We start from the raw sequence: 25,989 nt of genomic DNA, 5'->3' as shown, positions 1-25,989 counted from the left end.
ATTACCTCTTAAATCTTACCATGAGCTGAACTATAGTTGGGGGTGAGCAATAATACAATACAGTATCCAGACAAAGATGACTTTATTTTGATTTATTATGGGTGTAGCCAGATGTGATGGGATGTCTACAATACTAGCACTCAGAAGTAAGAAGAAGAAGCATTGTAAGTTCAGAACCAGCCTGGGTTAGAAATAGAGGTTCAGCTCATCTTGATGCACCTTACTTTACGTGTGCGAATACGGTGTTTAGCACTTTGAGTAAAGTGGGAATGTCTTATATTTTAGTCTTTGGATACAAATTCTCCATTCTTACAATCTCACTGCCATATTCAACTAGATATAATTAAACAGAACAACACAGATTGACAAAAATGTTAGACTGGATTTGATTGGTGTTAGATGAAGAACAAGGCAGCTGTTAGCTGAATGAGAACAGTGAGCATTCTCAGTATCAGGCCCTTGGCTAAGCAGAGTTTGTCTACATGCGTGAATTCCTTAGTGGTTAACCTTCATGTCACATACTGAATACTAACAATTTGGAGTGTACGATCCTGCTAGCTGGGAGATGATGTAAAATAGCTGTTTTTAGACTTCAGAGCATGAGTCAGAATCGCCCCTCAGAGCCTGTTCTAGGACCGGCAGCCCCCTGCTGAGTGTCTGTTTCTGTGTGTTTGGGGATGGGTCCCAGAGTCTATTTCCAGCAAGTTCACAGTGATGCAGATAACCCTGCTCAGTGACTGTAGTCTGGGAACTGCAAAGTTAGAGCGAACGTCCCCTCCCCAGGAGCACCTGCTGGCCACCTAGGCCGCGATCCCATATAATTGGACTCGTCTTAAATAGGTCACCTTGAGCAGTCAGATCTCCCAAGCACTTTGAGCATTTTACAGGCCAAGAGAGACATTGCTTCATGATTCTTCCTCTAGAATTAAAGACAAAAGCTTTAATGGCAGAGACGTTAGAGCACTTTCAAGTTAATTAAACATAGCTTTAGCTGCATGTTTCTGACATCTTGATAATTAAACACATCTAGACTCACTGGTGTTTGCCAATGGTTTTATGAAATAATTGAAAGTATATCAGAGATCTGTCATTCCCTGGGTCACCCTTGGATGAGTAGGTTGAGAAATGACCAGCAGGTGGCGCTTGAAGTCAGATCACGCCCCAGATGGGGGGTGCAGGCGAACATACAAGCTGAGGTGCCAGTTTTAAATCCTCTAAGTAAGGTCCTCTTAACCACTTGTCATAAAACACCCTGAGACACACATCTTGGAAAATAGAAATGTCAAGCTCAGCATCTTCGCCACATTTCAAGCCAGGTAATTACCTTCTCTCCCAAAGGGGATCTATTTTATGTATTTGTGTGCTTTCTAGGTTACAAGTTTCCCAAAGGCAATGATCTTGCTGCCTTCCACTCACTCCACACAATGCCAGAGTGAAATGCACATTTACAATAACAACTTAATTATTCTACATCCCTCTGAGCTGTGTGATGGCCTGTTATATAATTGCCCGTAATACAGAAACCTATATAAACCTCATATAAACCCTTGCAATAAATGGAAGCTTTTATTTGACCTAGAAATAAATTGCTTATTTACTTCACCTTTCTGAGAGGAAAAAAGCAAACCATTTCCCTGCTAGTTCAAATTGTAAGTCATTTCACATCAACAACATTGCATTTTAGCTTGTCATTTTTATTGTCTTCAGAATCAAGGTCTTTTTTTTTTTTAATGACACACAACAAATACTTTGATATAATCTAAGATAATAAAATAGTTGAACAACTTTGACTTCTTAAGATTTACATTTATATAGAAACAATCTGTGGGGGTGCCTCACCTCAAAATGAAGGTGTCTAAAAACAGTGATTCATCAACATTGCTTTAAATATTCGTTTGATTGAAAGATGTGTATTTCATTCCCAACTGAAATGTATTTCCATGCAGTTTCCCCTGGCTCCAAAGCTTTAGGCCATGGGAAGGTGACCAAGAATAAAAGAAAGACTACTCTTCTCTCTTTCCTTCCCTAGTGTGAAGGACAGTGGCTAGAATAGGGTAGTTCCAAAGCCAGGAAGAAATTAATTGCACACCTCTAGACCGCAAGCGCCACGGTCACACCTAATCTCTACCCAGCACTGCCTATCTGGGAAGTCCTATCATGATGGCACAGTGCATGCTGGTCCCCAAATATTTCCTCCACTAATCTTGTCAGTTCCTATGGACAGTCTGTGACCATAAATTCTCTCTAAGGGCTGCTACCTTTGTCACCGAAGTCTTGGCCTTTGCAGTATGTCATGTGGATGCTGTGTCTTAGTGCCCAAGGAGAGTCCACAATCTCCTAAGAAATGCCTCACCCACCCTCACGTTCCCAAAGTGCCTAAGCATGAAGACCCCACTGAGACAGTGTTTCCACTGAACGCCTCCCCAAAGGTGCCGGGGACTCTGGCTTAGATCATCCCATTGATCTTAGTCCACTCGTAGATGTCTTGTTCACACACTATGTCGGAGTTGATGAGCAGGTATCTGTCACCGACACAGAAATGCTTCTGACAGGCAGCACACTTGAAACACTCCAGGTGGTACACTTTGTCCTTCACCCGCATTGTCATCTCATAGGCTCGGATCCGCTTGTCACAGGAAGCACAGAGACCATCTTGACCAAAAAGCCTGGGGCAAAACAGGGGGAAAAAAAAAAGCTGAGAGACGGGACAGAGAAAACAGACAGAAGGGATTGGTGATTGGATCTATCTATCAGGATTCCACAAAGCTAGGAAAAGCTGGACCTAGTGAGATACAGTGGCACACATCTGTAATCCCAGTACTCGGAAGGCTGAGGCAAGAGGATGGCAAGTTCCAAGCAGGACTGGAATACACAGTGATATGCTATCTCAAAATAAAAAACACACAAAAAGCTGAATCCAGATGACAGCCCACAAATCTTTCCTTGAAAGCAGAGAGGGTAGGCTGGGTAATAGTGTGGCATTTTGTTTTCTGGTGTTCCTCTCTTCCCTGAGTCTTTCCTGCTTTTATCCATTCCTCTAGGCTTCGTGGACCAGCTATGGAAGAGATGCAGCTGAAGTGACTTGTGAGAAGAAGTTAGGCATACAGTACATGTCCTTCCTCAGAGGAACTTTCTCAGTAGAAAAGGAGCTGGAGCCATCCCTTGGAGGGGTGATTCACCAGGAATGCAATGAGATGGGCATCATTATGAGCTCCCAATCCTACAACAGCGACAGACACTAATCTCACCCACTGGGAAGGAAGTGTGCCTTGAGTCATCGCCCCAGCTCTCAAGTTGCAAAGTCCATGTCCACATGACCGTTCATTGGAGCCCCAGCTGCCAGGAGACAGGAGTATCCCAGGAGACATGTCGTCCCACAAATCATGCCTCAGAGACCCAGAGGACACACAGTATCTCTCCATGATGCACAGAAGATCTTCATTCATGCTCCTCCTGTCCCCCTAGCATGACTCTCTGGAGAGATCACTTCGCTCACACCTAAATCAAGTTTCTCCTTAGCCTCAGTGCATCAGCTACTTAAGTTACATTTTGTGTTGGGGTTGGGAGAGGCGACTCGGTAGGAACCAGTGCAATGGTTCTCAGTGAGCTGGTCCAGGGACTAGCAGCATCTCAGTGGCACCCAGGAACTTGTTAGAAACATGAATTCTCAGCTATCCCTATACCTGATGGAGACACACAAGAGAAGGCTCAGCAGACTGTGTGCTAATGAATCTAACGATGGCTAAAGTTTAAAAAGGAGCCTGCCTGTAAGAACAGAAGAACACCAGGACAAAGGCCGGAAGGTGGCTTGGCCTTGGGTTTCTCTGAGCCACCCTAGTGGTTATCTTGCTCAGGTGTTAGTGCAACACCTAGGGCGTGTCAGAGCATCAGAGACCAACGACCGAGCCAACACTGGCTATGTGAACACATCCCAAGTGTGCTCCCAACTGCTGCTGCAGGGTCATTTTCACGTGGGGCTTAGAACACAGCACGTTAGCTTGTAGCTTCCACATAGAGCCTTTGTGACCATTTCCGGTAAATGCTTGTTCTCATTAGAAGTTCTTAGCAGCTCACAAAATGAGAGGATCGACTGATGCATCCTAAGAGGTTATAAGGGGGGTAAAGGCAGTTACCAAAGTTTGCAACATTTGGCCAGAACGAATGGCCTATAAGAGGGGTCTGTAACCAGAGAGCAAGCTCGGCAGCAGCAGGGTCGAAGTTCATCTCCCTTCTGGATCCCACTTCCTGTGTGGGAAGCAGACTCATCAGTGGTGGAGAATACTATCCCACTGGAGCAATGGTGGAGATGTAGGTAACTGCCACATTGGAGGTCACAGAGCAGAAAGTACGTTCTGGTGCCCTGGCCTTTCAGTGACACGTAACTGAGAAAACAGTATGCACCGAATGAATCTGACTGCCTGAGGTGTGAGATCCTTAAGGAAGGAGGGAGCTTATTAAAGGGAAGTCAGGAAGCAAATTACCACACATCAGGCAGCTAATGGAAGGACAAAGGACTAATGTTTTGGAGATAAGCTCAGGTCCCAGAGTCACCTCTAACTAGCTAGGTGACCTGAGCAAATGACATGTCCTCTCCAGGCTTCTGTGTCTTACACTGTGAGCCTAGGAGCAGAGGCAAAGGTCTTTGCAGTCCATTCCAAACTAGGAACTCCAAGATGCTAACAGTAATGAAAATAAGCCAGGACTTGACACTTAACGTGTGTACTAATCCCTGGCTCAGAGAATCCATGCCTTGGCCGGATAGCCCAGAAGCAGACCACAGGCGAGGATTTATGTTCAAGTGATTTATGATGTCCTCAGGGGAAGTGGGAAAGAGGGAAGGGAATGGAGTAGCAATCTCAGGGGCACAGACTCAGAGGGAGCTTTGGCCCCATGTCTGGGGACCCCTGAAGTATAAGTCCTATCTCCACGGGGCCTTGCAATCCCTCTAAGCTGCAGGGATTTGGGACTCCCCTGAAGTATGTGTCATTGGCACCAGGGTCTGGTGAGGCTGCATATTTCTGGCTACAACAGGTGCTGGCAAGATGTAGAGTCAGTTGTTGAAACATTATAGGCTAGAGGGGACTGCCCTATATAAAAGTTCGTGAAAACTGGATCCATGGGGATCTGGGCTGGGCACCTACGTAAACAGCTGCAGACAACACAACGTAACAGTCACAGGTTCCAGCTGAGGGCCTGGATATTGAGGTTGAATGTTTCAAAAGGACTAGAAGACAGTTGATCATTCAAGACGATCATGGGGAGAAGCTGTTCTCCAGGGAGCGACTGGACCTCACTGGAGGACCACTGAGTCATTCTGAACTTACCCTGTGAAATCAGCACCAGATATGCCAAAGAATTGAAGTAAACAAGCCCACGGCTAATGGACCATCCCTGAAGATGAAGAAGAAAAAAAAATCCCTCCTCTGTCAAGAGGTGTCAGCGCCTTAAGCTTTCTGCTGCCCATTTTAATAACAATAATATAAATATTAAAGGGTGGCTGGGAACGTCTGCACTAATGCAGAGTTAATTAACATGTTGCCTGGGAATGTAGCAGGGAGAAGAATTATTTCGTGTCACCAAGACACAAGTTAATTAACACTGGGCTCTTCCAGACTATTTTTTTCCTCTCCTTTTTGAAAATGGAAAAGATTAACACGCCCAGGCAGCGCTGCCTTTCTTCCTGAATGTTCTATAAAACCGTGGAGATAGGGAGGAATCGGCTCTTTTGACCTTACTGTATCTGACTTCATTTAATAAGATTCAAATGATTGGACAGGGATGGAGGCAGGGCCCAGTGGGAATCATTTACCCAGCTGCTTTCTGACTGATTTGGCAGACCTGGGGTGAGTAAAACCAGGTCTGTATTTATCTCCGTTCTATTTTCTTATGACTTAAAAAAGAAAGAGATTCAACAAAATTGTAGTCAGACCTACTCACTCTCTTTTCTTTTTGCCAAAAAGCCACTGAATTTACAATGATTTTCACTGAGGGATGCAGGCGTGTAAAAGCGAATTCAGTCTTTGGGGGACCAGATAAGCTTCCTCCGACTGCCGAATTACCAGAGGTTTTGTTTTTATTTCTCATGTGCAATGCCCTGAGAACAAGTACAGGATGGAAGAGCCACCCCAGCAGCCAGGGGCACTGGAGTCTGAAAGAGCTTCTTCCACGGCCTAGATGGTCCTAATATATTGGGGCTGCGTGCTCGGTGGACCCTCTGCCACAGTCGGCGACAAAGAACTGGCAGCGCAACAGCTGAGTGGATCCGACAGGACAGGGCGCAGAGTTACCTCCAGTGCTGCTGATGGAGGAGCTAGGGATGCTAGAGCATGCCAGGCAGACACCCACTGGGTGCTAGCACACTCACATGGAGAAGAGCATGCCCCCGGTCAGGAGAAACGTTCCTGCCTCACTTGGCCTTGTACACTTCCCATTTCACCCTTCCACGCTCCCATCTCCTTGTCCATTATATTGGAGAATAATTTGCGACATCAGCTATCATCTATTTCTTCAGCCACGTACCGACTCAAACACTTCATTTGTATTATTTTAACTTTAGAAGTAACTACAATCACTACCCCCATTTTACAGCCAGGAAATAGAGGCTTGTGTCCCTTTCCAAGGTCAGAGCACTAGGAAGCAAGGAGGCTATGACGCAAACCTCCTGACTCCAGGGCCCTCACCCTTTATAGCTACTGAATGCCATCTTCCTGCTACGAGACTCAGTGCTTGGAGCTTATTAGCAAGAAAAGATTGTTATTGTAAAAGTTCTTATCAATAATATTGGAGTTATACAAAAGAATATCTAAATATATGCATATGTTTATTGAGTATTAAAATGAGGTCTTAAGAACCCACCCCGAAACTTATAAATGAACTCTCTCCCTACCCCCAGTTCCCATGATATTCTGTTTCCCCATGTATACTTCTCCAAACCCGAGCCTTCGGTATGCTCCCCAGAATTTTGTCCTTATTCTGAATTCTGTGTTTGTTCTTCTCTTACCTTTAAAGACACTAGTGACTTACCACACAGGGATGTATCTCTGCGAACCTGGCCAGAGCAGAGGAAGGCTCACAGCTCCTGTGCCTAGGCAGCTGAGGCTCAGCCTCCATGGCCTAGCCTCCTTGGGCAAGCACCTCAGGGCCAGAGCAGGAGCTAGAGACCCTGTGTTCAAACCCAGATGTGCCCCAGGAGTGTGACGAAGGTACCTGAGATAGTCTCTCCTGCACAACTTCCGTCCCAGCTTGTAGTAAAGGCGCCGCCCCACCTCTCCCAGCCGGCACCCACAGAGGTCACAGCTGAGGCAATCCTCATGCCAGTACTGGTCGATGGCTTTCAGGAAGTAGCGGTCCCCTATGTTCTGCTGGCAGCCACCACATGTCAGCAGGGATGGGGGTATCTGCAGCACCTCATCCACTGGTTCCCTGAGGAGGAGGAGGCCAAGCATTAGGGATACATAAACTCATAGAAGAAAGGCAAGGTCCCGGGAATAGCTCTATGCCAAATGAGGGACCTCACTCCACTGCTTTCCAGCAATTCTAGGAGAAAGGACCTCAGACTGCAGAGACACAGCCAACCTCGAATGAAGATGGGAAGAAGCAAGCTAGAGAGAGACCCTAACATTTGAAAATTCGAAGACAGGATACCTGAAGGTGTCCAAGGCACCTGCAGGTGGCGCTGTGCCCTTGACTATATTCCATCACTGTTGTGGTCCCCTCGGATCTCTTCTACCTTTCCCCTCTCTTCTGTCTTCCCAGATTCCCCTCCTTTTCTTCTTTGGTACCCAGGACATAAGCACTGCCAAGTCCCAGAGAACAGACTTGGGACCAAAGGTGCTGCTCACAGTCAAAGCATCTGATGACCCAATGTGCCAACGATCTACAGATAATCTGTTGAATTCACCCTGCCGCGGCCCTTCCCAGTGCACAGACTCAAAGGGAGAGAAGGAAGGAGAGAGCAATCAAAATTGTATTAGGTTGTCTTCTCTTCCCAAACTAAAAAATTCCATCAATATCTAGTTATTTCAATTGAAATTCTGCATGAATCTTTGGCTAGAGATTTAGCTCTATCAGAGGTCCTAGGCTCAAGTCTCCAATACTACCTAAAGTGGGGATTTAATCCCAGCCAACCCAGAGGTGGAAGCTGGAGGATCAGGATCTCAAGCTCATCATCAGCAAGAGGCCCAGGACTACATTAGACTCTGTCTCAAAACAACAAATGAATATTAGATCTGAACGAACCTTTGCAAAGAAATCTAGAATACAATACTGCTGTTAAACAGAGGACATCAATCAGATTTTTCTTTCTTTACATACTTCTTTTTTTACAATAGTAAAAGTGTTTTGAATAAAGTTAAATTAGTAACAAAAGTGGAAAAAGAGACAAACAATGGTCTCAAAGAGATTGAAAGGCGATTAAATTGATACCAAAATCTCAATCTAGGCAGTTAGTTCACAGTGAGCTGAGGGATGTGTCCTTTTCATTTAAAGGATGGCTTCAGAGGTAAGGCTGCTTGCTGTCAAGTCTGATGATCTGATGTGGATCCCCGGGATCCACAGCGTGGAAGGAAAGAGCCAATTCTGGCAGGTTGTCCTCTGACTTCTACTTGTGTACCCATGCACACAGACACAGACAGACAGACAGACAGACACGCGCACGCGCGCGCGCGCGCACACACATACAAATAAATGTACAAAATTGTTTTACAGTCATACATAGGGCCTTCTGCTTGCTTTACTTTCCTAGAACCTAAATAGTTCTGTTTTTAGATAAGAAGAAATAACTTTTCTGAGAGAAAATGGACGTGGAAGAAATGATTGCGACATCAAATAGACGGCACAGCTTAATGCTTGCTGATGTGTAATAATTAACCAGTGCTCTCTGGAACCTTATTCAAATAAAACCTACTTTAAAAACAATCTAGTTGTTTTGTTGCTGGTGTTGTTTTAATTTTAACAATTGGATTTTATTCCTACTGTGAAATGCCCAGTGGGGTTCTCTTGGGTACCCTGGGGTGATAAGTCTGTGCCTCTTCTTTTTATCTGGCACTTTTACCAAATGACCTTGTGGCCTAATTGGCCAGTACCCATGAAATTCAGCCCCATTATAATTAGGGACAGTGAGGCTTGGGGAATGTTTATTGGGCACTCCAACACCTTCATACCATTAAGCATCCACGGTAAATATTTAGCTAAATGCTAACGCCAAATCCACCATTTTTGCATAAAACTTAAGATTACCTTCTTTTAGAACCAGGAAGTTTGAAGCTCAGACAAGTTTCTTTAAGGAAAAACAACAACAACTAAGTCGAGTTGTGGGGGTTTTTGTTTATTTGTTTGTTTTCAGGGCTTACGATCAAACCAGGTCCCTACTCGGGTTAAGCAAATGCTCCATCACTGAGATGTCTTTCTCAGCTCTTTGTGTTTGCATTGTTTTTAAATTTTTATTTTAATTGTATGTCTGTGTGTAGGTATGCACGCATAAGGGCAGGTGCCCCAGAAAGCTGCACGTGTGTACACGAGTGTGCATGTGCACACACAGGTCATAGGACAACTTTCAGGAGTCGGCTCTCTCTTTCTATCATGTGAGGCCTGGGGATCAAACTCTGGTCATCAGGCTTAGTAGCAATCACCTTTAGCATCTGGGGCAGCTTACAGACCCTTTCCTTCCTTTTAAATTCTAAGACAAGATCTCAATAAATTGCCTAGGCTGGACTGAAACTTTCCATTCTTCTGCCTCAGCCTCTTGTGTGTATAGAATTATGTGAGATGGGCTAAGACCTTAAATAGTTTTAATAATACGCTAGAGTCTTTGTTTCTATAGGGTATATGGAAGCTTTTCCATCCTATCGAGAGTTAACTAAGACCCCTGGCCTGTTCAAGCACACCAATTCAGAATCAACTTCTTTTGCACATCTCATGGTCTTACTTCGGGCTTTCAAAAACACACACAGAACCTCCATCATGCTCGATGCTAATGTTATTACCAGTCAACTTTGAAAGAGAAGAAATTGCACTTATCTGGAAGAAAACTCCAGAGTTAAAATGACCTGCGGCAAGGCAGGCGGGATCCCCAAGTGCCTGGTAGAGGACATCTATGCTCCCGGATTCTGGCTCCCTGTGTACATGCTGCCTTTGCATGTGCCTAGGCAAGGACCAGTCTGTATTTGGAGAGGGGATGGTTAAGACCCAAGCTGGCTTTGAGCAAACACACAGTGAGGCAGCTGCAAGGTGAGTGAGTTCCACTAGAAAAAGATATGATTATCTGAGAGCAGATAAGGGCTGGGCAAGACACTGGCTCCATCTATCTCTCTGTAATTAATGATGATGTGACATTATCTCTGGTGAACAATTCAAGCCAAAGACTGAATGAGATTCACCTTAAGTTAATATTTGACTTTCCTGCCACCAGCCTATCCTGAATATGATATCAGAGTACCCTGGTAGCTTTGATTTCCAGCAAAATTTCTCAGCAATTTCCCAGAAAGAGGGGGAAATGTTCTGTAGACATTTCCCACCTGGCTTGTCCATGTTCAGTTACAGCCTTCCTACTGGGCACATATTGTGGGACTATCAACGGACTTCCTGGACTAGGTGCTCACTATTACAGCCTTAGGATACCTTTCTGTGTTCTAGTCTCAGGGGTTAAAAAGGCACAGACTTTGGAAAGAGAAAACTTCCTTTACAGAACTCAACCCTCAGGCTGGAGAGATGTCTCAGCCATTATGGGTGTTTTCTGCTCTTCCAGAGGACCCAAGCCAGAGTGTCTGCACCCAAAATGGGTGGCTCACAACCACCTGTAACTCCAGCTCTAGGGGATCCAACACCTCTGGCCTCCAGGGGCACCTGCCCTTAGGTAAACACACACACACACACACACACACACACACACACACACACACACACACACAATTAACAATAAAAATCTTTTTTTTTTTTTTTTTAAGGAGCTGAACTCTGTAGATTCAACTTCTAATAAAGTGGCTAAGTTGTGCTGATAGGAAAGCAGTAAACACCAGTTTGTCTGACCGGCTCCCTTACCTGGAGCATTATGTCTTGTCCGATCTCTGCAAACTCAGAGCTCAGATGTAATGTTAAGTTTATTTTTAAAAGGGAACAAACTGTAGACACCGAGTTGTTTTTTAAAGGGTTGTTATTTTTCTCCTGAGATTTTTAGGAAGCTGGTCTTTATGTCAACAAATCTAGGTCCTTTCCGAGCTGGTGTCTTAACCTTCAAGACTGAAGAGTGATGTTTATATTCTCGCTGGATCGTGGGACTTCCTGTGTTTTATGAGAACATGCTGGGTTTTTATGCTGCTGACTGAGGGTAAAACCCAGGTAAATAAACACCACAGAAGGCTGAAATTGAAGGGGGGGAGGTGAGTAGGGGAACTTCAGCAGGAAAGCACAATTCTTTTAAGGCAGGAAAAGAAAAAAAAAGCCACCGAAACAAATGCTCCTTAAAAGCACAAATGGACAAGTCATTAACCAGCTCCTTTGGTCTTGTGTTAACAAATCCCTTCAAAGGATTAGATGGAGACTTCAAAGGAATAAAAACTCAAAACCAGGCAGCTAATGACTCTTAAAAGGGCATTTGCGTGGACAAGAAAAATGATACCTTAAGCATTCCTGGCTCCCCTTGTTAAGGCTAGAAAATGGGCTGGGGTATGGGCTGAGAATGGGGGATGTTCTTTGCAAACCAGCGCAAAGCTCAGAGAACAGACAGTACAAGCTCATTACAGCTCCGGTTCGCTGACCCCAAGTCCTTCTGAGAGTTCAATGGGATCCTGCTCCCCAGAAAATATACTAGACAAAACAACACACACACACACACACACACACACACACACACACACACACACACACACACACACACACACACACACACACACACACACCAAAAATAAAAAAATAAAAATTAAAAAAAACCCACCACCACCACCAACAAAAAACCGGTGCACTAACTTTCGAGGTTCGCATGCCCACACTAGAAGACTCCGGGGAGGGGCGAATATGCACCCGGAGGAACTCCGAATTAGCTATTTTAAAAGTCTCCGGAGGCCTGAACCAGTTCCCAGGTGGACAGACGGACCCCATCAATGCCCGCAGCCGCTCTACTCGGGGCTGAGTAGGAGACCGTCTGGGACCCTCGAAACGGTCTGTTGGAGTGTCTCCCTCTTCCAGAGGGACAAATGGACAAAGAGAAAGGGAACCCAAAGGAGTGACGAGGGAGGAGGCAGAATCCCTCCATCCACTCTCCCTGCATTGCACCTGCGCCTCGGAGCTCCAGGTGCCTGCTGCTGGGCAAACTTTCTGGCCCGGGTGAAGGTTTGGGGGAGCTTTCCAGATAGCCCAGAGCGGCCCGCAGGGTCGCCGGACCGACCCCTGTTACTGCTTCCGCCGCCCAATCCCTCTCGGTGTCTCCGGAGTCACCCGAGAGGCACGGGGAGCCCCTGCGACACCGAGGGACCAAGGGCACGCCGCGGGCGCGTACCTGAAGCCAGCCCCTCGCTGCTAGCCTGGGACCCGGTGGGGGGGAGGGCGCGGGCACAGAAGCGCCACACTTACTCGGACGGGTCCAGGCTCTTCCTTTCGATGGCCGAGGACATTGGGGAGGGAGGCGGCGTGCCGGGTGGCGGGGGCGCTCCCTTTGTGGCGCGTGTCTGGCCGGCTGCCTGGACTCGGACCCCCTCGGGTGCTCGGGCGCCGCCGCTCCTGCGCCTCCTCTTGCTCGGTCGCTCCGCCGGCGAGCTCGCCCCTCCGCGCTCAAGGACAGTCACCGCGCTCCCTTCAAACGCCAAAGAGAGAGAGCGAATCAGCCGGCTGCCCGGCGCGCGGCGGCCGAGGCAGGGGGCCGGGGAGCAGCCCGGCCTCCCTCCGGCGGCTGCGGCAGCTGCCGCTGCTCAGGACTTAACCTTCCATCCCGGTCCCGCTGCCGTCACCACAGCCGCCGCCGCCGCCGCCGCCACCGCCGCCCGGTCCCGATCGCGCGCAGTCGCAGGCTCCGCCCGGCCGCCCCGAGCCCCTCGCACCTTCGCCGGGGTCGGGGCGCCGAGGGCAGAGAGGGGGCGGCGGCCTGGGGGCGGGGAGCGGACCGCGCGACTCTCCCCGGGCTCCCTCCTTTCTCGCGAAGGTCTATTTTCGCTCAGCTTCCCTCTGTCTCTGGTTTCATTTCCTTTTTCCTGATCACGATTCAAATACAATAGAAGGAAATCACATTTAAAGAGACAGCTGCCCGCCCCCTCCCCTTTTTTTCCATTTTTTTTTTTTTAAACGGGGCTCCTGGGGATTAGCAATCCAAACAGCAGCAGCAGCAGCAGCAGCAGCACTGACTTGGCTTCTTAAAGGGGCCCGCGTCGGAGACTGAGAGTCTCCCCTGAGCACCTCTCCAGGGGCAAGAAGCTGTGCTGCCACTAATTCGTCCTTTTCAGGGTTCCCCTTCTTCTGCCGTTCCCTTTTGGTTTCAGGCTGAACCCAGCCGCTCCAGCGGGAAAGAAAAGACAAGAATGTGAAATAAGCACCTGCAGAAATGCAAGCGTTCCTAGTGGCTGGCCCGAGCGCGCTCGTCTTGGGTTCGAGGTCCCAGGTCCACGGGTCGCGGTGCTCTGGGATGCCTGGGACAGCGCGGCTCTGCCGGCGGCGAGCTTGTGGCTGCGACTGAGCCCCAGAGAGGGGACGCGAGCTGTGCGATCAGGCACCTCACGCGTCGGGTGCGCCTGAGCAGTGCTAGGGGCAGCTAATCCCGCGGGGAGGGTGGCTGGGAGGGACCACACTGTCCGGGTCTCCTCTCCATCTGCTGGCCACAGAATTCCCTCCCTCAGCATCTTTCAAAGAGCAGACTCCAGCGCTTCGGCTTGCCCTATCTGTAAAGTGCCCGCAATACTCGGACCAGAGGAAGTGCCTTTCCAATAATCAAGGATCTTACGGTTATTACTGAACTATTATTTTACCCTATATAAAGCAAAGAAAAAGGCGGGCTTGATCTGGAGCTCAGGTTTCTCCTTCAGGCCTGAAGGCAAGTTCTAGAAGGAGAAAGAAATACGGAAGGGAAGAAGAGGACTCTAGCCAGCTCCTTTTCCAGGGAGAAAAACTTGGGTTCCCCTGGGCCTTGACTTCCTTGAAACTGGGTTCAGAAATGATCGTTCAAGGCTCGTTAGCTTATGATGATGCCAGTCCTGAGGCTTGTAAAGAGGAAAACTCCCAAGTGCTTTCAGAATCCATTGTTTTATCAAGGCCATAGGTACTTCATCCACGTTTTAAAGATTCTTTTTGCAGCCTAAATCAACTCACCCTGGAAGATGACTGCCAAAGTCAGAAGTGAATCCCTGGATGCTTAACGTCCCCGTACAGAACCAAATCCGCATTGACTTCTCACTAGTAGTAACCTGACTCACTACCCACAGATTCCTGTCATTACTTGTCTCCATGTCCTGAAGTTTGTGAACTGAAAGATGATAATTAAAATCTGTGTCTCGCCGGGCGGTGGTGGCGCACGCCTTTAATCCCAGCACTCGGAGAGGCAGAGCCAGGCGGATCTCTGTGAGTTCGAGGCCAGCCTGGACTACCAAGTGAGTCCCAGGAAAAGGCCCAAAGCTACACAGAGAAACCCTGTCTCGAAAAACCAAAAAAAAAAAAAAAAAAAAAAAAAAAATCTGTGTCTGTGTGCATGCCCTTGTGTTGGTCCAGAACCCACCTTCAGTATATAAAAAGACAGCTTCCTATTTAGGTCCTTGGTTTTTTTTTTTTTTCTTCATTAAAAATAAAAATCTTTACAATGTTTAGGCAAGCCTAAACTATATGATAAATATGTAACCTATTCTACTTTCATTTCTATATGAAGTGAAAATAAACACTGGTCGTGGTGGCATAGGCCAGGAATCCCAGGTGGAGGGAGGGGGATTAGGAATTCTAAGTCATCCTCCCCTACAAAGCTAGTTGAAGGTCAGTCTGGGTTACATGAGACGCTGTCTCACAAATAAAACCAAAAGAAGGACGAGAAACAATAACAATACATGGGTTGTGATTTGCAGTTTATCTACTTACTAGTGATATTTTAACGCCGAGGCTCTGGAACCAGATTGCTTGGGGTGATTTAGACTCTATCAGCTCATGTGACTAGGAAAACTGCCCTCAAGACACAGAATGGAGATTGTGGCTGAGGATTTTGCCTATATTCTAATCTGCCTTTTACCACCCTGTGAACCGGGCTCAACAGCATGAGTTTACATTCTCAGCACCCTTGTTAGTAAAATGGGAATAATGAAACTTACTTACTGGAGGGTTTGGTGTAACATACATACATACATACATACATACATACATACATACACACACACATGTTACCACTTTCCTTGCTCCGATTATCCACGGGGAAAGTCGGTTTATTAAAATAAATATTTCCTTGGGCTCCAAGAGGTAACTTTGGAATGGCCAACTCCAGGGCATAAAGATTCTTTTTAGTAAGATGCCTTTGCTTTGACCTGAGTGTGTTAAAGGGGAAAAAGAGAGGCGTGCACGGGGCTTCGGGTCAATTTCTTATCTTTCATAACTCTTTGGGAAGAGCCTTCTTCGAGAAGGTGCATATATGATATGATATCTTAAGATTTCAATTTCACACACAGTGGCTGTAAGAAATTACTGCCTACTGGTGGGACTTCATTCCTATTCTATGGGCAATTAAGTCACCCAAATTTAAGTACAACATTTAGAATCCAGTCTCAAAATGTGTTTTTATTATGACTGACTTTAAAGCAATCATGACCTTATCATATCTTCCCGTAGCAACCAGTCACTGCCGTGATCAGGAGAGATTCAGCCACTCAGAGGCGATTTGAATGTGTAAAATGGTTCTTGAGAGCTAAAGATGTTCTCTCTTGATCCCTACCCAGCAGGGCTAAACTGTAATTCTACCCTCAAAAATATTAAATATCCTGAAGTTCAGACATGTTTCCAAGTTTTCCTTCTGAGATAAGAATGTCAGAAGTCTGAATCAGTTTGCATGATAAATGTGACCCCAGATAAATTATTATTTTTTTCCCTCACTGGGAATTTCCTTGTCTTTTTTTTGTTTTTTTTTTTGTTTTTTTTTTGTCATTCTTAGTACATTTACAGTTATTTTTCCAGGGAAGAAGAGTATCAAGTGACTATGATTACATTTCTTTGCTAAAGTGGACTTCTACTAGGAAAATGCCAACCATGACAATTGACTTTTTCCCCCTTCCAACCATTAGAAGCTGAATTATGACATTCATCTTGTTAGCTGTGACAGTCACAAAAATAAAGCCCTCTTTTGATATGATATCAACTCACATGCAAAATTCTTAAAACATTCAGTTGCCACAGGCATCTGACTTCCAGCCAATCAGGACATCCTTCAGAGAAGGCTGAGACTCGGGGACGTGGGGACCATCAGGTACCACGCGGGGTACTGTGGGAGAAGCTGACTGAGTCTCATCAGCATTTGCAGACTCATCTGGGAACCTTTCAGGGCCAGTTAGTTATGTTGGTAATCTTAGTGATAACCAAGTCAGGTTTTGTAGGAAAGAACCTCAGATAATTTTTTTCTTTTAAATCCCTATCAATTGAGTCTTAGGAGAATGGACACAGGAGTTACATAGACAGAACTCTGATGTGTGATTTGGGGGAAGTTACTTCACCTCTCTGAACCTCAATTTCTATATCTGCCACATGGGAGTTCCATAAAGAAGTTCAATAGGGGATAGAGCAGGGCCAATGTCACTGGTTGGTTGCCTGTTCATCTTATAGGGATTTTCGGTGGGATAATATGTGCAAAAATGCTTTGCACGATGATGGTGCCTAGAAAATGCTCAGAAATGATAGCGGTTGCTATTACCCCATCCTCCAGTGCAATCATCACCACATCAAGAAGCACCAATCTTCCAGCCAATCAAGACATCTGCCAGAGACAGCTGAGACTGGGGTGCCTCGGGAGGAGCTGAAGTGAGACTCCAGCATTTGCGAAACTTCAGGCTAGGCTTCCCCATATTTTAGTTAATAACCTAGGACTGTGCACCTCAGGCCTGGGATAGCTGCTGGCAATTTCGCTGTTTCCCTGCTATGTAGTATGCTCCAGCCACATTCCGATTTTATTAAGTGACTTCCTGCCTCCCAGTCACTTACAGAGTCACCTTTGAGAACTAAGAGGCCAGTGGCTAGGGACTGGGATCAGTTAGTAAAGTGCTTGAGAGCCTGAGTTCTTATCCCAAGCACCATTGAAAAAGCTTGGTAGCTTCTCTAACCCCAGGGCTGCAGAAACAGGGGGTCCCTGTAGCTTGTAACCAGACAGAGTAATCCATCATTGATTTCTAAGTTCAGTGAGAGACCCTGTCTCAAAAAAAAAAGAGTGGAGAACGATAGAAGAAAACACTGATGTTGACCTCTGACCTTCACAAGATCAAGTGTGTGTACATGGTATATGATAGAGATGGGGGAGGGAGAGACGGGCGGGGGCGGGGAGACCAAATCGGACACAGAAGCGAGTGTCCTGAAATGTTAGTTCCACACAGACCTTAACAGAGTACAGCTCATAGCTAGCCCTACTGGAAGGGATCTGAGAAATGTGGAGAAGTCTGATTTCCTCTTTGCAGCAGCTGGAGTTTGCAGGGCTTCCCTTCTGGTGAGCTTACCCATGCTTCACCCACAGCAGCTCTGCCTCCGTTGACCTTTGGCTTGTGGCCCAGGCTCTCTGCTCTTCTGCTTCCACATCTGTACCCTGGGACTTTCGGAGCACTGTCTCCGACATCTTTACAGGACTCAGCGAAAGGAAACGGACGAGGTGCTTGGGGAGGAAACTGGCGCAGACCATGTTTCTGTAGAACTTCGGAGCCATTGACAGTCATCTTCAGCAGAATGCATTTGAAGAGTCGGGCTTCAAGACGGTTTTGAATGTCTGCTGATGATTCAAACCGTTTCACAGGCTAGGTGAATGAGAGTCAACTTGACCCCTTCTCCTACTGTGACTGACCCCTCCCACACTGGGTACCGGACCTTGAGTTCCTTGGCTGCTCCAAGTTCAAGGTGAGCCAGAGCTGGGTAAAGAGACTCACAGAGCTGCCACTGGGCTGTTTCTAGGAACTCTTCTCTGTAGCTGTAGAGGCAGTCTCAGCTAAGTCACACACCACAGTGCATGCGACCCAGGTTCACCACAGGGGAAGTCCAGATTCCTGATGTGGGCCTGGAAGGCCTTGCCATCTGACATGTACCATACCCAGGACCTCTCCCCCTTCAGTCTCTATGCTTGAATCACACCAGCCTTTTTATTCCCTGCAACAAAACAAGCGGGCTCCAGCTGAGGGCTCTTACATTACTCTCTCCTACGGCTGTTATGCTGTTATGTCCCTTCTTCCTCTCTCTCTGCCTGCCCACTCTCCTCGTGTGTGTGTGTGTGTGTGTGTGTGTGTGTGTGTGTGTGTGTGTGTGTGTGTGTATTTCTTAAACGGGTTTTTGCTTTAGTAAAAGATGTGCTTAAGCAAGAAGGATAAGAGAAAAAGTGAGAGATGCCCAAGCACGTGGGTGTGGGCTTCTCAAAAAGGGTCACTCCCTCTTGTCTTTCTCGAGTATTATATTTAAATGAAGAATACAGGCATAGATATAATTAATATTGGGGCCAATAGTTTAGAGGTAGTTTCATATTCATTTGTTTTTGAAACAAGATCTCACTATTGGGAACCAGGCTAACCTTGAACTCATGAACTCAAGCAATCAACAAATGTCAGTCTCCCAAGTTTCTAGGACCATAGCTATGCATGAGAGTTTGGATTTTTGTATGGGAGTTTCATTTTTGAAAGACATAAATCTTTTGGCTCCCAAAAACACTGAGATCCAGGTGGCATCAGCAAACAAGGCACTCTGACATGTGACCTGCCGCTGCAGGATCCCCCTCTCACCAAGATCCAGGCAGAGAACGCAGCGAGTCCCAGGCTTTGGAGTTAGACTGGCTTGTGCTTGAGTCCTGGCTCCTTCACAGGGTTTTAGGCAAATTATGTAACAGGGCTGAGCTTCAATTTCATCATGTGCAAAATAGGGGTAATAATATCTTCATCATGGGGTTGTAGGAATAAAATGAGATCATGCATGCCAAATGCTCAGCACGGTGATCATCATGGAGTAAGAACTCATCGGCGGCGGCGGCGGCTATTATTAGAATTAATTAAGCAGAGAACTTTAGAGGGAAAGTCAATCAGAGAGCTCTTTCTGGCTGGAGATAGATGGATAACCAATCCTGCCATGTGAGAGCTTGGCATAAGCAGGGGAGTCCGTAGCCTTGCTGGGAGCACATGCCTTAGACCCTTTGAGAACTCATGGGATAGGATCCCAAAGGCCTGGCCCAGCCTCACGCTCAGGAAAGTAACTTAAAGAGGTAGAAACAGGACTCTGCCATGGTCATCAGCTCTTCAGACTCAGGGGTCCCTGGTTTGAGAGCCTGCATCCCAGATGTACCTTCCATTGGAAGGTGCTGGTGGGGAAGCCGAGTGTACTGGGCCTGGCAGAGGAAGGAGACTTTGATGATACCTACCCCCACAGCCTGTCCTCGTGTCTCTCTGAGTTAGGAACCATAGAGAGCAGAGCTCGGTTCACATCCGTGGTGGGCCCAGTTACAGGGGAGACCTGTTACCAAGGGAGGAGCCCTGCAGTAAGTACCAGGAGAAGGGTTTCTTTCCGCCAGCTCCCTGCTTCTCTTTGATCGCCCCTCGTTTCCATACGGCTAACCTAGCCTATCTGGAATGCTATTAGTTTTTCATCATCTTATGCCAGAATTTACAACAGCCCATGGCCATCTATGGTTTGACCAATCTTTTGAGGCCTCAGTTGTCCCATTTTTTTCTAGAGGAAAGAAGTGAACTGAAGGTTAGAGCTGATGTTCTGGGTCCTTTTTACTGATCAAGGCCAAATTCCTCTCTACGCCCATGAAGGGGCCCCATCCTTGCCCACGTCTGTTCCACAAACCGAGCCTCTGACCCCTCCCATCCATCCTGCGGTGGTCTCAAACACCCTCCTGGTACGCATGGTCTATGCACTGTCTACTCTTTTATCACTCTCTGGAGTATCTTCTTTGCCCCTGCTTCAAAGTTCTGGGGCTAAATTAGAATGACTAAGCATAGAGGCTTTAATATAAATAGAGCTAACTTTGACTCTACTTCATAACTCACTATCAGGGTCCTCTAAGCAAGTCCCATTGATAAAACAGAAGCATTGGTAACGAACGGCAGGGTTAGGAGCAGTAACTGAGATACTGGGTGTGATGGATGGAGCACAGTGCCCAGCAGAAAGTAAGTGCTCAGTAAATACCAATGATTACTGTAAGTCTCCTGGAAAAAAAGCTTAGAGGAAATGCTTTATAACATTGGAATTAGCAGTGAATCCCTGGGTAGCACACTAAGGGCAAAGGTAGCAACATTAAAAATAGGCAGATTTGACTACATCAAAACTAAGTGAGTTTGGACACAAAGGGGCATCATCAATAGAGTGGAAAGCAGTGTAATCCTGTGATGGCACAGTGTATTTACTAATGAGCTGTCTGATTGGAGCTGAGGATCCAGAGCATGGAAGAAAACAAAATCCAGATAAGCAATCCAATTTAAAAGTGAGCAAAGACCTTGCGTACAGATTTCTCCAAAGAGGGTATCCAAGTATCCAATAAACACACCAACATGCTCACCATCACTCATCATTGGACACCTGAAAACCAAGCCCACAGGAAGACACTACTCCATACCTATCGGAATTGGCTGCTATAAGAAAGGGGACATGAGAGTGGAGCCGAGGATATGGCTTAGACGCAAGAGTGCATGTGTGCTCAGTCATGGTTGTTCAGGGTGGGTGGAACCCTGGCTTCCATCTCTGGCACCAAAACAGAAAACAAAACAAAAATAAAAACTGAAAACACCAAGTGTTGGCAAAGCTCCAGAGAGACTGGAATACTTATACACTGTTGACGGTAATAAGAAACAGTATAACCGTCTCAAAAACAGTATGGTAGTTTCTCAAAATCTTAGAAATCGAATTTCCATATGATTCAACATTCTCTCCTCTGGATAAATACCTCCAATAATTGAAAACAAGGACCTGGACAGATTATTTGCATACTTATGTCCACTGCGGTATTCGTCACGGTAGACCAAAGTGACCTGGGTGTTCATTGATAGATGAGTGAATTAGAAGGTAGAGCCATGCACAGAAAATGCCACACTGTCCCATCTCAAAGAGAAGGGCAACTGACTCACAATGAAATGTGGATGAACCCTGAGGACGGACATTGAGCTAAGTGGAGTAAGCTGTCACTAAGACAATCAGCTGTGACTTCACTCTTCGGAGGTGCTTGGAGGAGTCACGTTCGTAAAGCCAGAGAGCCGAATGGCGCTGAGGTGGGGAGCTATTGCTTGCTAGCTCTAGCATTTCACTTGGGGAAGATTAAAAAAGACAGGCCCTGGAGATAGATGGTGGGTGGCGGCTTCACACAGTGATATGAATGTGTCCAAAGTCACTGAACTGCGCCCTTGGGAGTGGTTAGGCGGTAGACTTTGTGTGTATTTATCATAAAATTTTATATATGTTTTACTACACACACAAAGAAGCCTGGTGAAAGTTAACGGCCATTCCCTGGCTGCATATCTGTCCCACAGGCAGAATTTTCTGTGTAGTGTCGGGAGCTCACAGCCTTCTCAGGCTCCATGGTCCCTTTTTAACATTCCCAGTTCTGCAGTGAAGGCAGACCCATGAGGTGTGAGATACTCCTCAATGGTCACCCCTGGCCTCGTAGGCTTTTTGAAACTATGCCAATCCTCAGATTCCTGACTGCTGTCTTTGTGGAAGCCTGCTTGGCTTGGAGGCCAGAGAACCAGTACGTTGGTCATTATGCACAACCATTCATTCCATAACCCGATATGTCTGACCACGTGGCAGGCGTGGCCTCCATCCGTGAACATGGGAGAAGGGGTCTCCTACACATCCGTACTTTTCAAAGCCTGGTAGACCACAGAGTCTTCCAAAGGCAGCAGGGCTGAAGAGAGCCAGCTCCTCTCCCCACACTTTCAGACTATTGCAGGAGGAGCCTCTCGAATCAGATCCCACAAAGAAAGAGCCATCAAAAAATATTCCATTTGTATTTCCTGTGTGGCCCTCCATCTGGAAATATCTTTTATCGGGCATCTTTTGCAAAGCAGATTGAATTTTGAAAGAGTCCCCTCCAGGTTTACGCTGGCCTCCCTATCATCCAGTAAGCCATTTCCATCCTAACCTTCAGGAGGTCACGCAGTGGTGACTCGGGATGGGAAACAGGGCCGGCATGAAGCAGCAGACGACGGTCTTTGGAAATGTGAGGCATCTTCTTAACCCCAAAACAGCTACGTGGAAAGCAAGAGTGAAGTCTGACTGATTACTACACACACTTACACACTCCATCAACTCAAATATTCCTTCCATAGGGAAGTCCTTTCACACCACACCCCTCCAGGACCAACTACATCAGAACATAACTTTGCAGGATCAAACTCCAAACTCAGACCCCGGCTTTGTGAACTCCCATGTTAGGACCGTTAGACTGCTGGTTCCCAGCACTGTTCAGAATTGAACCTAAGAGCATCTGGTGGTATGTGGCACTCACTGAGTGCTATTGAAGGAATGAATGAACTAGTCAAGCATGTCTTACCTGCCTCTCCACAAGCCACTGCAGATCCAGGTAGAAAATGCCTTCTTTCCAGAAAATGACAGAAACTCAGTTTAAGTAGCCAGGAGAAAAGAAAAAGAGTGTGTTTGTGTGGGTGGTGGTTGTGGGGAATCCCTTATCTTCAGTTGGAGAAATGTTTCCTCATGTCCTTGATAAAGCAGGGAAAATTGCCCCCAGGGCTTCTGATAGCAGGCAAGTGTCCTTGATAGTGGATAGGGTTGGGTGGGGCAGGCCAGGCTTCGGCACGGGCGAAGAGATGGATTCTAACGGTTTCTTTGCTGTTAAAAGTCTGCTTCCTGCCCAGTTTTCCCCCCTCCTACCAGCCGAGCTTGTTAAAGGCGAGGTCCCTTCTTCAAGCACCCAGGCGCTCAGGGCTGGATGTTCCGGCCAGTCGGAGGAAGCCAGTGCTCTCTCTTACAACCTTTTGGTTCTCAGAAATCCTCCAGGAGTTGAAAAGTCAAACAACTTCCTACCTGACAAGAGAGGAAATTGGGACAAAGCCCTTCCATAAACCTTAAGCCCGCCTCAACTAAAGTCACAGGACACTTGCTCACTAGACTCTGGTATTCTGGCTCATAGGTCTTTGTTTTTGTTTTTGTTTTTTAAACGTGTGTCTTAGCTTCTTTTCCTGTTGCTGTGATAAAACACCATTAGAAAAGCAGCTTAAGAGAGAAAGGGCTTATTTAGCTTCCAGTTCTATAGGATACAGCCCTTTATGGTGGGGAAGACAAGGAGCTTGAAGCGGCTGGCTACATTACATACCATATAAGAAGGAAGCAATAAACACACACATGGTACTCCATGCCCTTTGTCCATTTAGATAGTCCAGGATCCCAGCCAGCCAGGCCATGTCCCCACCCACAGTGGACTAAGCCACTAATCCATTTGTCCACTTCCATTAATGCAATCAAGATAACTCCCCACAGGCATGCCCAGAAGTCCACCTTCCAAGTGATTCTAGATTCTGTCTTGTTGACAACACTAACCATTGTAATGTGTTTGCAGATGCCTGTGGAGGCCAGAGGTTGAAGCTGGGTGTCTTCCTCTATTGCTCTATTGATTGTCTAGACTGGCTGGCATTCTGTCTCCCAGCTCTGGGATTATAGGCATGTGCTACCACACGATTTCCCTGGTGGATGCTGGGTATCTATCTAAATTTGGGTCCTCACTGAACCATCTCCCCAATCCCACAATGAAGTCTTCCAGAATTTTACTTTTCAAAAGGAAATAAAGCTCAACAAAAAGGCCATATCCAAAAAGGAAGTGGCATTTGCTGGGTTTGGCTTTGAGTACTTCAGACAGAAGATGGCATTTGTAAAAACATTTACCTATTGTTATAAACAATTGCTATATTTTTATTGAGAACCTATTATGTGTCAGGGTTGTTTTTGTTGTTGTTGTTTTGTTTTTAATGTTTGTCTTACTTAATTCCTGACAGTCTTCTGAAATCAGTGGTCAACTTATGTGATTTTGTAGCTAGGAAAACTGAGAGTCAGAGAAGTTTATTAACAGATGCCCAGAGTTGCAGACATACATGAGATGGAATTTAAATCCAGGTTTCTCGACTCGGCTGTGCTCCAGCGCTCTCCCCTGTTTAAAAGCATGCATGGTCAAAACACATCACTTCTGAGCCAGTGACTGTAAGTGGGAAGTTTATTCTGATATGAGCATAGGCATCCAGTGGAGTCTATGGGGGAGGAGTCCCCTGACAAAGAGGGTCTCCTGACATTTGGAAGAGTATGGGGAGTAGAGGAAGCCCTGAGTGAATGTGTTAAAACTGATGAGTGAATGATTTGACATGGGCACAGCCATGTAAAGAACCCCATGCTTCAGATGCATGGGAGTGGCAAAGCCTTCCCCATGGTGAGGATGTGAAGCTCAGAGGGACGGCAATGTCTTCCCCTGGTCAAGGCCAACAATGCCAACGATACGCATGTTGGTGTGTGTGTAAAATCTATGAACTGCAGCTTCCTCCTCAGAAGACTATGACATGGGGCTGCTAGCCTAGAGACCGCCTACTGAGGTTAGCTAACCCTTCTCCCTCTGCTATACATAACAAGAGCTCTGAAGTTCTAGGCTCTCCTTGAATAGCAGATGCACTCCCTCAGCGTGAGCACAGCCCACCTGATCCCAGTTGCTCTGTGCATGTGTGTCTGTGTATCTGTCCTTCCTTCACTCCCTTGCCACCCCGTCAGGTTTCCAGGATGAAACCATGCAGGACCCAGCAGAAGAGAAAGAGACCCTGGCCCCAGGGGTACAGATAACAGACAGGAATGCTGTGAGATGTTCTGTATGGCAAATGTGTTGCTCTGATTGGTTGGTAAATAAATCACTGATTGGCCCGTGGCTAGGCAGGAAGTATAGGCGGGACAAGGAGGAGAATAAAGCTGGGAAGTGGAAGGCTGAATGAGAGACACTGCCAGCCACCACCATGACAAGCAGCATGTGAAGATGCTGGTAAGCCACGAGCCATGTGGCAAGGTATAGATTAATGGAAATGGATTAATTTAAGCTGTAAGAACAGTTAGCAAGAAGCCTGCCACGGCCATACAGTTTGTAACCAATATAAGTCTCTGTGTTTACTTGGTCGGGTTTGAGCGGCTGTGGGACTGGCAGGTGAGAGAGATTTGTCCTGACTGTGGGCCAGGCAGGAAAACTCCAGCTACACAGGAAGGCACCTGATCAACAAGGCTGAGATCAGAGGAGAGACCAGAACAATTGCAGATGGTCTGGACTGAGTCTATCAAAAAGAGAAATGATAGGGCTGGAGACGTGGCTCAGAGCTTAGAGCATTCGTTGCTCTTACAGAGGACCCAGGTTTAGTTTCCAGCATCCATATAGTGGCTCACAATTGTGAATAACTCTAATTCTAGAGGACTCAGTATTGTCTTGTAGTCTCTGTAGGCACCAAGCACACACATGGTATGCACACGAGTGCACACACACACACATACACACACACATACACACGTGTATGTGTGTATTATGTATATATATATATGCATGCAAACACAAATGCACATAAAATGAAAATTAAGAAAGGTTAAAAAAAGTGAAAGTGCGAGTACCTTGCACGAGACTTCTTAGGTAAGTCAGAATTGGGAAGAGCAGGAGCTCTGAGGTTTCTGCCGCAGTGGACGTTAGCAGTTTGGAGTTGTCCTTTTGCTGTGTGCAACTTTGTGCACCCAACTCAATTTCTCCACAACTCACTCTCTAACATTCAGCTCAGTATGTCATGATTCTTGCTAGCACAACTCACACGTAGATGGTACCAATATCAGGGTAGCCATCTTAGTATAGGAAAGCTA

General features: G+C 46.6%; 1 protein-coding gene across 2 annotated transcripts; it reads right to left on the bottom strand.

The window, feature by feature from the left end:
* Window positions 1-1,673: 1,673 nt before the first annotated feature.
* Lmo2 (LIM domain only 2) lies at window positions 1,674-13,245 on the bottom strand. 2 transcript variants are annotated; one of them, XM_052724895.1, is made up of 4 exons: window positions 13,029-13,245; window positions 12,565-12,784; window positions 7,207-7,422; window positions 1,674-2,666 (listed from the first exon to the last, which is right to left on the bottom strand). In XM_052724895.1, the coding sequence occupies exons 2-4, from the start codon at window positions 12,603-12,605 to the stop codon at window positions 2,447-2,449; spliced, it is 477 nt and encodes a 158-aa protein (XP_052580855.1). In that variant the 5' UTR covers window positions 12,606-12,784; window positions 13,029-13,245; the 3' UTR covers window positions 1,674-2,446. The 2 variants fall into 2 exon arrangements, with proteins under 2 accessions (XP_052580855.1, XP_052580854.1); XM_052724894.1 differs by lacking the exon at window positions 13,029-13,245 and adding an exon at window positions 12,912-13,019.
* Window positions 13,246-25,989: the final 12,744 nt, after the last annotated feature.

This window comes from Peromyscus californicus, unplaced genomic scaffold, assembly GCF_007827085.1.
Source record: "Peromyscus californicus insignis strain IS unplaced genomic scaffold, ASM782708v3 Scaffold_7__1_contigs__length_154581171, whole genome shotgun sequence".
NCBI lineage: Eukaryota > Metazoa > Chordata > Mammalia > Rodentia > Cricetidae > Peromyscus > Peromyscus californicus.
Note: the sequence above shows the minus strand (reverse complement) of the source record. Positions and strands in the feature narration are given on the sequence as shown.